The sequence below is a fragment of the Triplophysa dalaica genome, chromosome 16 (genome assembly GCF_015846415.1).
Source record: "Triplophysa dalaica isolate WHDGS20190420 chromosome 16, ASM1584641v1, whole genome shotgun sequence".
NCBI lineage: Eukaryota > Metazoa > Chordata > Actinopteri > Cypriniformes > Nemacheilidae > Triplophysa > Triplophysa dalaica.
Window position 1 is genome coordinate 15,741,741 of NC_079557.1, and position 15,801 is coordinate 15,757,541.

Sequence of the window (15,801 nt, forward strand, 5' to 3'; positions counted from 1 at the left end):
AATGTTTGACTAATAGTTTCCAGCTCATTTCTCAGTTTAGGGAATACTGATCATTGGTTGTTTATTTGTTAATTATCTTTTATCTATACTTCTTACAATACACAGTTTGTATTGAAATAAGTTTCTAATGACATGCAATAATTTTTTTCAAACCTTTTTGGGATGGCACCACAAGACGTTGTTCATTTGCAAAGTGTAGAGATCTGGCAGGATATAAGTCTGCAGTAAGGAGTGATGTTAAGGGGGTTCCAAATCAGTGGTGGTCTTGTAGGCCAGGAGCAGAGTCTTGAATTTGATTCGAGCGACTATAAGGAGCCAATGTAACATAATGAAGAGAGGAGTGATGCGCGCTCTCTTTGGTTCATTGAAGACCGCTCTTGCCGCTGCATTCTGGTTCATCTGTAGAGGTTTGGTCATGCAAGCTGTAAGTCCAGCCAGTAGCGCATTGCAGTAGTCCATCTGGACAGAACAAGAGCCTGGACTAGGATTTGTGTAACATGCTCGGATAGGAAAGGTCTAATTTTCCTAATATTATAGAGAATATTGTAGAGGACGAATCTACAGGACAGGGTGGTGCTGGCAACCTGATCAGTGAAGTTATGCTAATCGTCGATCACCACTCCCAGGTTCCAAACCAAACTTGGTACAACAGCTAATTTCTAAACAAATCAGAATGATATACATCTCTATGGTTTGAACAAAACTTCATGACCTTTAACATCTGCTATTTATGACCATGTTTAAAGAACTGCCACCTGGTGGCCAGATCTGTGACCCATTAAACTGCCTGTATGCAAAATTACATATAAATGTAAATTAAGGGTAATTTTTTCATGTGAGTCATGTTTTAGTCTGAAGAGCTGCTGGTGGTAAACTGTTTTCTCCCCAATGTGGAGAGGGAGCTCAGCGGTAGAAACTAGGGTTTAAATTTCCTCTTATTTCACATATCACAACACCATCTCTGTGAAGTCTGCAGAAATATACACCCCCTCCCCTTCATTTAGAAAGACAGTCTCAACCACTGTCTTCACGACTGGGGCGACACTCATGCTTATGTCGCCTTTGGCCTCAAAGTCTTCTGGGGTTGGAGAAAGTAAATCTGAGGAAGTTCATCTGGTTCGGTACGGATGAGTAATATTAAATGGAAGGATCTATGGATTTTGGAAATTACCACACTGACATCAAGATGTGTCAATAAGGCTGAGTGACTTCAATGAATCTCTATACCGAAAAAACAAACGAAGGTGTTATGGTTTTGACCAACCAAATTTGTGAAACTCAAGCTGAACGATGCACGTATGAGGAAATTTTGTGATACTACTCCAATTAAGAAGGTCAAACATGGAAAGGCTGTTTTCTGTCTTGTAATTCGTAAAATCATAGTGCAGTGCAGAAGTGCATGCAAACAATACCTTATTAAGCAGTCATAGATGTGAGCCATTCACACCATAGCAATAAGGAAAATTCCACTGAATAGAGATTGTGGGTTGACAGAGGTATACCTCTTTTTTTAACAGCTGATGGTGTTAAGACAAGACAACTGCTAGAAATGTTGAGTTATCACAAAAATTACATGAAATGAGTCATGAAACGAACCTTCATTCCTAAATTCAATGGCATTTGCACCTTTGTAACATGACAAGCAAAAAATATGCACACTTAGCTATGACATTTAAAATGCATTTATTCACTGGAAGCGATTTCCTTTTTTTCGTTATTTCCAAGTGGGAGGGTCGAAAACTCAAGTTCCATTAACCATCTGCACATAGCACCAAAGATTTTAACAGATAATAAGGTATAATCTTCACATGATATGTTAGGAGTGTTAAATAGGGCAAATATGGCATAGGCATTCAAACATATTAGTATCTCATCCACCTTACATGACCCAGTTTTTACACAGTTTTACACATTTCTGAAAATATCTTCTATTTTGTGCCACATAAGAAAGTCACATTCAGGTTTTAAACCGCCAAAAGGGTGAATAAAGGATGATTACATTTTTATTTGGGGGTTAATATCTTAATATTTGTGGAACACAACGCCGACCATGTCGGAAGATAAATTTTTTGATTCATCAACCAATGTGATCATATGATCAAAAACCCCAAATACTTGATGGATTCAATCCAATATTACTAAAATACTACAAAGATTTACAGAATGTGCAAATGAGTGTAATTTAGACTTAAATAAAAAATGTTCATATACAGTTGCACACTTTCAGTGTACTTACACAACAAAATACTGCTATAACTAGTACTGAGGGTTCCGGATGAATATGTAGGAATTCCAGTCACACAGGAAGTGAATAGAATGAACATGGGTAATAGGACTGTAAAACAAAGTGAAACCTTTTCTCAAAACATGTTGTTCTGTAGCAACTGTTCTTCAAGAAGCATGCCATAATGATGATGGGAATGTAAATTTACTAAATTGTGAAGTAGAACTGGGACCTATCTGTCGAAGGCCTCCTCTTTGGCATACATTTACACATATAATGTACTGTTTTTTCCATTTACATAAAGTTAATGCAGTTTAGGTATGAGATGACTCTCTCATGTGTGAATTTTCAAATGCACTGTTTCAGTGATGACATGGAGCGAGAGAAGCTCACCTACATGGTTTGTGGTTGAGAGTGGTGCAGTTGCGCAGGATGCTCTCTAATTTGAAGGTCTAGAACAATCTGTTTGTGCACCTGCTCATCCTAAACTTCCCCGACTCTGGTGCTTCTGTACTGAACATGTGACATTCACAGAGGAAAGTGGAACTACTGACCTTCTTCTATGATCTTTCATTGTCACTTTGGCAGTGTGCCTTCTGAATTGAACCACTAGATTATACAATTTGTTGACTTAAAATGAGGTAGTGATGAGTCATCATTTATTTGACGTTCCACATTTGCGGCACAGGAGTCCGGTTTTTTTTTGTAGCTGGGGCCTCAACTATTTATTATTCTCAGTTCATCGACGGATTTTCGTCGTGCAAGCCTACAACTTCCTGATCAGCTATTTGTGAGATGATGTGTGAACTCACTAAGCTGTAGCTAATTCCTCAATTGACGGGAAATACACAATTACAGAATTTTGAGTTTCATTTACACTTCTCAGATACACATTAAAGCACACTATTGATTATGTGCTCTCTCTTAAATAAAATGCACGCTCTAATGTTTACACATCTTTTCCATTACTTTAAATCACCAAAGTAACTATTTCAACTTCATTGTAGCTTTATTTTTATTTTACAGAATGCAACTAGAATTTAAGCCATTTCAATATAATTTATTTAAGTGATTTGTATGGCCAGTTTAACTTAACGTAAAAATTGAATGCAGCATTTGAAATAAAGTTTAAATAGGTGCAAATTTGTAGCTGGAAAAGTGTAGTCAAAATCTTACCAGATCTAAGACAGAATCATGCATACACACATGGACGTAGAATACGCGGGGGACATATCCCTCTCACTTTAAGGTAAAGATTATTCTGTCACCAGCACTATTCGACATGCCGCTGCCACATTTTCTGATTTGTTACGTAAGGGATAATGTATAGGCTGTCACTTGTTATCGCAGAAATAAGCTCCAACAGTGTAATCAGGATCATCATTAAAAAAATTATTTATATTTAATATGTCAAACAAACCTGTCAAAATTATTTGCTGCATCCGGGTTACTGCTTTCTATTTGTTTTGAGTGGTTGTTATCTGGGATTATTACACGGCTGATTTGAATGATAAATTCTGATTGGCCAGTCACAAAATTCCAAGGGTTGTTATTTTCAAATAACAACTGCTCAGAACTAATAACACCCTGTAACCCAGATGCTGCAAATCATTTTGAGAGGGGCAGTTTAATATTACACAAAAATTAAGTATAAATATGTCTTTTAATAACATATATGACATTATAATTACAAATGATTAAACCAATTTGCCTGTTTGTGACGTTTGAACGTCTGCTTTGCATCGGACCCTGATCACACTGTCGGGGCTTATTTCTGCGATAACAACACAGTGCCTGTACATTATCCCTTGCACAACGAACCTGCAAATGTCGCGACTGACCAATCAGTATCAAGCATTCCAATGAACCGTGTAATAAATAGATTTAAATGAACTAACATTCAGGCACAAGTGAGTGTTACGAGACCAATCGTCTTTTGTGGACGTGTATCTGTTTAAGTTTCAAACACATGAAAGCGGGGAAAAGCGCACTGTTGTATGTAAGCTGGTATAGTGCCGATAATGTAGGCTATGCAGACAATGTGCAAGTAAGGGCACTATTTATTGGCAGGAACCTGAGTATTCCAGGATAAAAGTTACGAGTGGTCACTTCTCCAAAGCACAAATAGAGATTTATTCATATGCATAAACTTGTATCACAGTTTGATCATCTATACCAAGAATAGATGCTACCATTGTGCTTAAAAAGAGGGTTTGAATAGCTGTATGTGCCATTCAAACCTGTCTGTTTAGCATGTTTCACTAGCAGTTAAAATTGTAGGCTAGTAATACATTTTATAGTTAGTTCTCTTACATATCCTGGCTATACATTGTAATCCAGTGAATGCTGCTTCGGTGAAATAAAATCTCAATGTTTCTGAAAGAGCAAAATCTACATTCTTCCACTATAAACATATACATACATGTTTAAACGTATACAATATGCATGCTATATATATATACCAGGTCAGGTAAACTGACAGGTGTGTCCCTCCACTTTCAAAATGCCGGCTGTGCCACCGATACACATACAGTTGAAAGAAAAAGTATGTGAACCCTTTGGGCTTACTTGGATTTCTTCATAAATTGGTCATAAAATGTGTTCTGATCTTCATCTAAGTCACAACAATAGAGAAATACAGTCTGCTTAAACTAATAGCGTACAAACATTATACGTTTTCATGTTTTTATTGAACACAACATGTAAACATTCATAGTGCAGGGTGGAAAAAGTATGTGAAACCCTAGGCTAATGACTCCTCCAAGAGCTAATTGGAGCCAGGAGTCAGCCAACCTGGGGTCCAATCAATGTGATGAGATTGGATGTGTTGATTAAAGCTGGCCTGTCCAATAAAAAACACACACCAGTTTTGAGTTTGCTGTTCTGAAGAAGTGTTGTCTGATGTGAACCATGCCTCGCACAAAAGAGCTCTCAGAAGACCTACGATCAAGAATTGTTGACTTGCATAAAGCTGGAAAGGGCTACAAAAGTATATCTAAAATCCTTGATGTCCATGTGTCCACGGTAAGACAGATTGTCTACAAATGGAGAAAGTTCAGCACTGTTGCTAAACTCCCTAGGCGTGGTCGTCCTGTAAAGATGACTGCAAGAGCACAGCGCAGAATGCTCAATGAGGTGAAGAAGAATCCTAGAGTGTCAGCTTAACACTTACAGAAATCTCTGGCACATGCTAACATTTTTGTTGACAAATCTAAAATAAGGAAAACATTAAACAAGAATGGACTTCATGGGAGGACACCACGGAGGAAGCCACTGCTGTCCAAAAAAAACATTGCAGCACGTTTGAAGTTTGCAAAAGAGCACCTGGATGTTCCACAGCACTACTGGTAAAACATTCTGTGGACCGATGAAACCAAAATTGAGTTGTTTGGAAAGAACACACAACGCTATGTGTGGAGAACAAAAGGCACAGCACACCAACATCAAAACCTCATCCCAACTGTGAAATATGGTGGAGGGGGCATCATGGTTTGGGGCTGCTTTGCTGCCTCAGGCCCTGGACGGATTACTGTCATCGATGGAAAAATGAATTCCAAAGTTTATCAAGACATTTTGCAGGAAAACTTAAGACCATCTGTCCGCCAACTGAAGCTTAACAGAGGATGGACGATGCAACAGGACAACGACCCAAAGCATAGAAGTAAAGCAACAACAGAATGGCTTCAACAGAAGAAAATAGACCTTCTGGAGTGGCCCAGTCAGAGTCCTGACCTCAACCCGATTGAGATGCTGTGGCATGACCTCAAGAGAGCGATTCCCACCAGACATCCCAAGAATATTGCTGAACTGAAACACTTTTGTAAAGAGGAATGGTCCAAAATTTCTCTTGACCGTTTTGCAGGTCTGATCTGCAACTATAGGAAATGTTTGGTTGAGGTTATTGCTGCCAAAGGAGGGTCAACCAGTTGTTAAACCCAAAGGTTCAAATACTTTTTCCACCCTGCACTATGAATGTTTACATGTTGTGTTCAATAAAAACATGAAAACGTATAATGTTTGTGCGGTATTAGTTTAAGCAGACTGCGTTTCTCTACTGTTGTGACTTAGATGAAGATCAGAACACATTTTATGACCAATTCATGAAGAAATCCAAGTAAGCCCAAAGGGTTCACATATTTTTTCTTTGAACTGTATTTGTGTTGCAAATACTGTATAGGCTGTACTGTATGAGTCAAGTTTCTCAGGGTTCCCTCATTTCCCTATTTGTAAATTGAAACTAACTGCATAATTCATAAATATCTGCGCTTTGACCTTTTAATATTAATATAAAAGGTGTCAATTTGTCAGTTCCACACCGAGGTAGAAATGTGTAACAACTCTGAATACCAAAATGACATGACTGTTGAACAAGATAAAATCTCACCAGAGACTTTATCATCATTTGCAGACAGGAGACAGCATTAAATCTGACCACATGCATGTGGAGAAAACTGATCAAACAGTAGATTACATTCTGGATATTACACGAAAATGTAGAAGATAATTTTTATTAATGTGAAATTAAATTATATAGCCCATTACCTGGTCTTATTGTGAATGAATGTTATATACATCTCTGGTGAGGAAGGTGTGTCGAGAGCCGTGAGGAGAGGCCGGTGGCGTGATTGATAGTTGGAATCAGCTGGGCGCACACCGGTCCCGCATATCTCACGGAGGAAATCGGGAGCATAAGAGGATGAGCGTCGGGACTGTTGACGAGAGAGGACCAGGCCCGGATATGTGTTTAGTTGGTGTTTGTTCTTGTGGCCGGCAGTCCTTTTACTTACGTATTTTTGTTTGTTTTGATTAAAGTGCCTTAATGGTTCGCCGGTTCCCGCCTCCTTCCTTTCATTGAACCTTGTTACAATATAAGAATTTTAATATATATATTAAATAACTAAAGTTAGTAAACACAAATAGTCCAAAAAAGGCTAGTAGAAACAAGTAAACAATACACTTGCAATGGCAGCAGTTATTACTGTAAAATATTTAAAATTAATTCATGTTTGTGATTGATTTAAATAAAATATGATTGATAGTGTAAGAAGGAATGTGTAAACGTAAAATGAAATTGTGAATTGTGGCTAATTTATACAAATGACAACAAATCTAAGTCTAATAAACTTCAAACAGACATTAGGCAGATCTTGACAGTTTCGGCAAACATGACTAAGTTTCATATGCAAACTCATGGCTTTTTTAACTTTCATGTCTACAAAAACTGCAGCCTGGGACCATATCAGTGTTAACCACAATAGCTTTTGTAAGGTTTAGAATACAGTTAATGTTATTAAAGGTATCTAATTGTGCCCTTACTGTTAAAATTATATTAGAACTTTTGAATAATAATGTTAAAAATGACTGTCAATGTTATTGGTGTTATTTGTTATCATATAGCTGTTCTTGTTTTATTAGCATTTCCATCTCATGATCTCTGTTTCAGAAAACAGTTGTTCAATTAAGAAACATTAACAAGACAGCAGGAAAATTTCACCTCAACTTCCAAACATTTCACTCACAGGCAATATTAAAACAATTTTAAGTTGCTAGTTTTCCAAGTGGGCAGTAACATGCTTAATGAAACCCCTAGTATTTTCCCCTTTAACCAATTCAGAAACTTTAGCTTACATCATGGCTATATTTGAGGTGTGATCGCATGTGGTACATGCTTCCTGCTTTAAGGCCTGTATAAATGCTAGAGTGCAGAACAAGATCATTATCTCTAGAAAGCATCCCTTTCAGTAACAACATGAGAGTACTCATTCTTGTCTTTTTGTTCACCCTGTGCTCTGCACACGAAGACTTCTTCAATAAAATTCTGAAGGAACTGAAAGCTCTTAGAAATGCGACAAATTTAACGGTGAGTAAACTACATACATTTCACAAACAAAGAAAGAGGACAACATGAAACAAATTTTTGAATGATGTGTGTCAGATTTATAATAGTGATGAGAAATTATTATAGTATAAGTAGTTTCGTATTATCGAACTGACTTTGAATAGTAATATGGTGCCTTCTCATGATATTAATGGACTTATTCTTAATTTTCAGACAGTCAATGACACTCAGCTCCACTCAATTCCACTCTATCCAGTAAGTGTGTTAGTAAGTATTATATTATCTAATGGAAAATGGAATATTATAGAAGTTTAAATTAAATATCGTTTTGTATTCTTTTCAGTGTATATGTGAGGAGGCGTTTGTTCAAAACCTTAAAAGATCCATCAAGTTAATAATCAATACAAACCATCAGGATCATTTGTACAACATCATAAACATATTGAACTCTCATCCTTCCCCTAACACTGTAAGTCCTGAATATTACAGTATTACATTTTTGTTCAGCATTTTATTTAAATGAATGCTTTAGTATTTAAACATTAATTTTTAGATAAAGGAAGATGATCTTTTCAACTTGAATGCACTGTAAACAATTACTATTTACTATTATAATTACTATAACTATTTCTTTGACTCATCTAGGAGGAATTAACAACAACCTGTGAGGAAAACGTCATCAGAAAACGGAGATGCTCTGGGGCATGTACGGTCATGGTTTATATAAACTCTAGCATCAGTTTTATCCAAAAGTGGAACAAGTTCAACTGCAAAAAGAATGGTGCACACAGAACTAAGGCACAACATAAACAGTAACTAATCAGACATCTATTGGAATGTTACCTGATGGGAATGACACATTTGTTTATTTATTTATTTAAATGAGATGTCACTTGTTTTGTACTTTATTTATTTGTCCAGCAATTTATTTATTATGCCGGTTTTATTCATTATTTATTATTGTTAATTTATTTAATCAGCGTGTCGGCTGTTTGTTGGAACAGGTTTTAATGGTTAAAATGTTAATGTTATTATCTTCATCGCTAGAAGAAAATCTTTATCAACACTAGACATCAGAAAACGGAGATTCTCTAGGGTGTGCACGGTCAAGGTTTATATAAACTCTAGCATCAATTTGATCAAAAAGTTGAACAAGTCCAACTGCATACTAAACAGTGAATACAGAACTAAGGCACAACATAAACAGTAACTAATCAGACATCTATTGGAATGTTACCTGATGTGAATGACACATTTGTTTATTTATTTATTTAAATGAGATGTCACTTGTTTTTGTACTTTATTTATTTGTCCAGCAATTTATTTATTTATGCCGGTTTTATTAATTATCTATTATTGTTAATTTATTTAATCAGCGTGCCGGCTGTTTGTTGGAACAGGTTTCAAAGGTTAAAATGTTAATGTTATTATTTTCATCGCTAGAAGAAAATCTTTATCAATACTAGACTTTTTTTCAAAGTTTTGACTTGTATTGTAACAATACAAACATCATGTTTTACTAGGAATGGTCGTTGTACATTAAATTTAACCTTAAATAAATTGAATATTTTGAAGTCAAAGTTTTTTTACGATTAGTTGGATTATCTGAATTCGCCATTAATCGGTATGGGTCGATATAAGCAATTTTTCAGACTATCGAGTACTGGGCCATATCCTGTCCATAAAAAAAGGAAAAGGAAAATCCAATGAATTTGTGCTCTATATATAGAAAAGGTAAAAAACATCACCAGTTTGATGTTCAATATTAATAGTCATATGAATTACATTCAAAACAATCACAAAAGTTAGAAAATATTAATGTAATCGTCAGAATTAAATTAAAATATCATCATTAATCTATTGATATCGGAATCAGCATCGGCAGATATCACTCTGAATAAACAGCTATCAGTATCGGTGGAAAAATGTAATATCAGTGCTTCTCTATTTTATATATATTTTCATTCAAGCTCTAATATTATTGAGTTATAGAGTAACTACATCTACACTCAATCCATTAGCACACATCGGCTATAGACCATTATTATACATACAGTATGTACATATTAGGTAGGCACAGTATAATATATAGACTCATTCTAGTTTGACTACAGGGCCATAAAATGACAACATGTACAAATACTGTAACGTCGTGTGGGTATTGTTGCAATATCAACACTGACACATTAGAAAGTTCATCTATTTCACAATTTAACTAGACAATTCCTTTTTTGGTGTTTATAAATTCGAAATATCCTTATAGTGATTCTAGAATATCAGGCAAGTATTGTATTCAGTTATTGTGAGGAGGAATGTGGACGAGATGGACTGTTTTGCTATGAAACATGTTCCTCTATACTTAAATCTTTTTCTTGAGATAAAATCTATAAAAAAGCCTCAAATGGTCAAACCATGATGGCTTGTAAAGAAATTGTCTGCAAACAAGAGCAGCTATAGGTTGTGTAAGCTCCCATCTGAAGCTTTTGTGGGTCAAGGGTTATTATGTGCTTTGAAGCTGTGATATATGTGCAGCTGCTTGCCACATCTATACACTCATACATCAGTGTATCCTTGATTATTTCTAAAGTGTCCACATTCAATGTGTCAACCTGAGAAACCAGTAGAAATGTCTGCATTGATCTGGATCTAACTTAAAAAGACCATGAAAGAGAATTTGGACATGTGAAAAGACCTAATATGGCCATGGGCCATGTGCCATGTGCGGGGGGGGGGGTTATCAATGACATAATATAAATGATGTGGGTGCATTCATTTGGTAAACCCCCTTGTAAAGTTGTTTTAGTAAGTCTGATTGAGAATTCCCCGCTCAAACACCAGGAAAAAGAGAAAAGGTATCTATTCTTGACACCTGTCTTATGTTCATCTGAATACATCTTTGTTAATTGTTTAACAATTGGATGGAAAGTACAAACATTGAGACACTAAACAATAAACGTGTGTTTATGAATGGACCGTTATCCACAGTGAAAAGTTACACAAACAGTACTTTATTATTATAAAAAATTAAAGTAACAAACACTATGTGAACATTCAGTGCTCGTTTTGAGTCTTTTAAAGCACTGCAAGATGAGCAAAGTTGTTAAAAACAGAATCTTTAAAGCATTCAGCTCTGAAGTCATTCTAATGCATGCTAATGATTTGAAGCTTTGCTGCACCACACCCACCAACAGTATATGGGTGACCTGCCTTCATAATTTCTTATGCCTTATTTTAACTTCCACTAAATTGTATTTTAAGAGCAGATCTATTTCCTGAACTACAGTGCAATTGTTCAATAGAGGAAGAAGACAAAATACACCCGAAGGTCTTTTTACCCCAAGGCTTTTATAGCAACGTCAGCTTTAGATACATCTTCATGTCATTGGCTATCAAAAGTATTAGAAACGTATTTATTTTATTTAAACATTTGTTAAGTATAGGCTAAATACTGTGACTGCCCATTAGGGGGAGTCGTGGACTTGATTTAGGAGGCATTTCATTTAAGCATCTTAAATTGGAGTTTTGTGACGTTTTGTTTTCGTGATTTATTTTATAAACGCCTTTATAAATAATAATAATCCAGTTTACAATTAATTAATAATGAGCAATTCATTAGTATAAGGAAAGTAGGCCTATATCATCACCATATACAAGAACCATATATATTTAAATACAAGTAGCTATACAGACTATCAAACAAAGCAAGGCGTTCAATAGCCTGACCATAAAATACACATTAAATTAATTTGAACGGATAATGAATCGTGAATGGTAATAGTTGTGTGCACACCCGCGCATCTGACACGCGCACAAATTAAGTCGTTTGTATTCACTACGTGTGGTTGCGTCTCTTTTTAACACCTGTTGTACGATCGGACACCCTACAGTTAGAGTAATTTCCCATGAAGCCTCTCGGACACGACACGTCTCGGTGTGAAGTGGGTTTATCATGTCTTCTGCTTTGGAGCGCTCGTCTCCAGAAAGTCCTGCTGCGCTTACATGCACTCCTGTCTCCAGATTGAGAAACACCTTAATTTCGACCAGATGAAACGACTCGTTTATCCAGGACATATACCTACACCGAAGAGGACACTCTAGACAAAACCGCTAAGGCGTCTATTCATGAAGTTTTCTTCCTCTCTTGAAATTATTTGTTTTATAATGTGAGGAGTGCTCGAAACCCGGGGAACATTTCGGTTTGAATAAGTGCAGAATGCAGCGTTTTGCGCAAAAGACGCTCGTCAGAAGTATGACAGAGAGGTAAACGATGTTTTCTTACTTGAACGGATGTGGAACACTTCTTGTTAATATATATGTAGCGCGAAAGCGGTGTTCTCTTATTTATAGTAGTCTCTTGTTTTACAAAGTAACATGCAAAGACGGGAAATGCATACACTAAATGGTATTGAGCGCAACGATCCACGACCCTCTCATCGCATAAGGACACGTAAATGGCTAAATGATCATCCGAAATACCTGAAATGTTTAAGGAAACGTTAACTGGGTGAGTAAACATCGTAGCTATACAGGATAGGCTATACTGACTCTATTTCCACAATCACTGAATATGTTAGTATCATGTTTCTATGATGACCTTCTTGAACTTAAGTATTAAAGAATTTACTGGTCCTTTCAAAATACAATGCAGGACGTGACATAAACTGGAAACATGAGAGCTTGATTTTTTATTTTGCTTTGGAAAAAGCCACAAACAGCCATAAAATAGACTTTTCCTTCTTTAGCGGACATTTATTTTGTCGCACGTAATAGCAGTGATGGATCTTAACCTGACAACTGTCATAGACAGTGGCTTGATGGAAAGTGACCAATCCTCAAGAGTTCTCACAGGTTGCTTTCTATTTCTTCTGATTCTTTCCACCTTACTGGGGAACACGTTGGTTTGTGCAGCTGTCACAAAGTTTCGCCACCTGCGCTCTAAAGTCACCAACTTTTTTGTCATCTCGCTGGCGGTGTCGGACTTGCTGGTGGCCATCCTGGTCATGCCCTGGAAGGCTGTGACAGAGGTGGCTGGCTTTTGGCCCTTCGGTTCCTTCTGTGACGTTTGGGTAGCTTTCGACATCATGTGCTCCACAGCTTCCATCCTGAACCTCTGCGTTATCAGCGTAGACCGATACTGGGCCATTTCTAGCCCGTTCCGCTACGAGAGGAAGATGACTCCCAGGGTGGCCTTCGTGATGATCAGTGTGGCTTGGACGCTATCTGTGCTCATCTCATTTATCCCGGTGCAGTTAAAATGGCACAAGGCACAGGCGACAAGCCTTTCCCAGGTGAACGCTTCATACGGGACGCCGCTGATGGACAACTGTGATTCAAGCCTCAACAGGACATACGCTATATCCTCCTCGCTCATCAGCTTCTACATTCCCGTTGCCATCATGATTGTGACGTACACGCAGATATACAGAATTGCCCAGAAGCAGATCAAAAGGATCTCCGCCCTGGAACGGGCCGCTGAGAGTGCTCAGATCCGCCACGACAGCATGGGCAGTGCTTCGAACATGGATTCGGAGAGCTCTTTTAAATTGTCTTTCAAAAGGGAAACGAAAGTGTTAAAAACTCTGTCTGTCATAATGGGAGTGTTTGTTTGCTGCTGGCTGCCCTTTTTCATCCTGAACTGCATGGTGCCATTTTGCAAGCACGGTATGAAAAGCAGTGACGCCCATCTGCACTGCATCAGCCCAAAAACGTTTGATGTTTTCGTGTGGTTCGGGTGGGCCAATTCCTCGCTTAACCCCATCATATATGCCTTCAATGCCGACTTTCGCAGAGCTTTCGCTATCCTTCTGGGATGCCAAAGACTTTGTCCGGGAAGCAATAGCATGGAGACACCCAGTCTGAACAAAAACTGAAAAGCACCCTTCGTGCGACATGAGGGAACCCTCAGCGTGCCGACGGATTGGCCATGTGAGCCTCTGACACACAAAAGAAGGCTGTTGGAAAGGGAGAATGGATTTGGGATTAGACTCCGTGACAAAATACCACCTGAGAGTGAAGACAGCAGGTCTGATGTTACTTGACCAAGGATAAACATCCCTAAAAATGATGCATTGATTGCATCCATGTTCCCAGTTGTCCACCGGCTATTTCAGGCGAATTGCTCTACTCTTATTAACCAATAAATTATTAAATCCACATGTGACTTAAGGAACATTTCAAATGAAGAATGATCACAAATATACAGAATGTTCATCCATCTTTCACAATCAGCAAGAAAATGAACCGCTGGGCATAAATGCAATAAATGTTATTTGTTGTTTCTGTAAGTGAGTCGTGAATGAGTTGGTAATGTATCATTCCATGAATAAATAAAGTATCAACAAATAATTGACAATTTAAGCCATATACAATAAAATTCAGTTAGTCTTATACATCACCGCTTGATAAACATTGATGTCATCCTCTCCATCCATTATTGCGTGTCCTTCACATCTTGCCTTATTCACAAGACTTGTTTCCATAACAGGAGGGCAGATGGTCAGTCATGAAATGGCCGTCCCATTATTGCCATAATGACCATGTATGTTGTTCTCTGGTACTTGTTCTCTTTAAATCCCCTCATTCATTATTAAACCGTGAAAACCAAGGACCAAGACGAACAAAACAGATGGTCATAAAATAAAAATGCTGATGTGGGAAAAGGCAATGAAGTGTCACTTACGGTGAAACAAGTAATAGATCCGTTATTGTTGAGATTTCAATGACGTTCGAAGAGTCTGGGACCTTCAGTCCCGCTACGAAATAACACTGGATTGATATTGTGTCAATGGATGTGATGCAATGTGCCATGTGGTGATGTGGAACATTTAAACACCAATTGGGTGAAGTCTGGAGCAAACTGAATGTAATTAAATGTGAATAGTTTTTTATTTGTGCTATGATTGATTTCATATGCTGCTGTTACTTGTATTTACACAGTAGTGCATTTCTTGTTGTTGTGGTGTTTAGAAGTCAACAGATTCAGTGATGACTTTGTTGAAGAACTAAATGTTATATATTTCCTAATAATTGATAAATCATGGGAACGTGAACATGTGACATTTGGTGGTGTTGACCTTTCATTCCATTGACTTTTGGTACATTAAAACGTCTTTATTTGCTTTTTATTGTGTTTGTTTGTATTCAAACTTGAGCAGCCTTTAAAAATTTAGATTTTGCTATCAGCGGGAGAGCTTTCTTTCTTGAAAATTTATTAAAATCCATCTCCGTATCCGTAATTCCTCTTCACTCCTGCTCATTCTTCAGCTGATGAATCTCGAATACAAAACAACAACACGCAGGAGGAATCACGGCCGTCGGCCTCTTAAAGTTTATTTGTTACTGTCGTGCTGTCTTGATACCGAGCAAAGGCAGCATGGATAGAGATAATAAGCTCAAGCCCTGCTCAGACTAACTGGGAGTCAAATTGTTTTTGCTTGCCAGCTTCTAGAGTAAGAGTCAACCTCTCACAGCGGGGCCCTCAAAGCTGACATTACCACTCAGCCTCAAATTCCAACTTCTCATATCACACACAATAGGAAGCATATTGGATGAGTTATTAAACACTAGATGCTGTGATCCAGAAACGGCGGCGCGTGAGTCATCACTGTCATTTGATGCTGTAATCTACATTGCGCTTGGTCAGTGTCAGACGACAGGAAACAGTGGGAACACTGTGTAATTAGTCTAATCAACAGAATTAGTGTTATATAGCGCACTTGTGCATATTTCATGGGTGGAT

At 37.5% G+C, this 15,801-nt stretch overlaps 1 protein-coding gene and 1 long non-coding RNA gene across 2 annotated transcripts; both read left to right on the top strand.

The window, feature by feature from the left end:
* Positions 1-8,213: 8,213 nt before the first annotated feature.
* LOC130438377 (uncharacterized) lies at positions 8,214-9,425 on the top strand. The gene is made up of 3 exons (XR_008909318.1): positions 8,214-8,318; positions 8,407-8,532; positions 8,709-9,425. It is a non-coding gene; the product is annotated as an uncharacterized LOC130438377 (long non-coding RNA).
* A 3,354-nt stretch (positions 9,426-12,779) lies between these two features.
* On the top strand, positions 12,780-14,821 carry drd1a (dopamine receptor D1a). Its single transcript, XM_056769941.1, has one exon. It carries the CDS (start codon positions 12,839-12,841, stop codon positions 13,931-13,933), a length of 1,095 nt encoding a protein of 364 aa, XP_056625919.1. The 5' UTR covers positions 12,780-12,838; the 3' UTR covers positions 13,934-14,821.
* Positions 14,822-15,801: the final 980 nt, after the last annotated feature.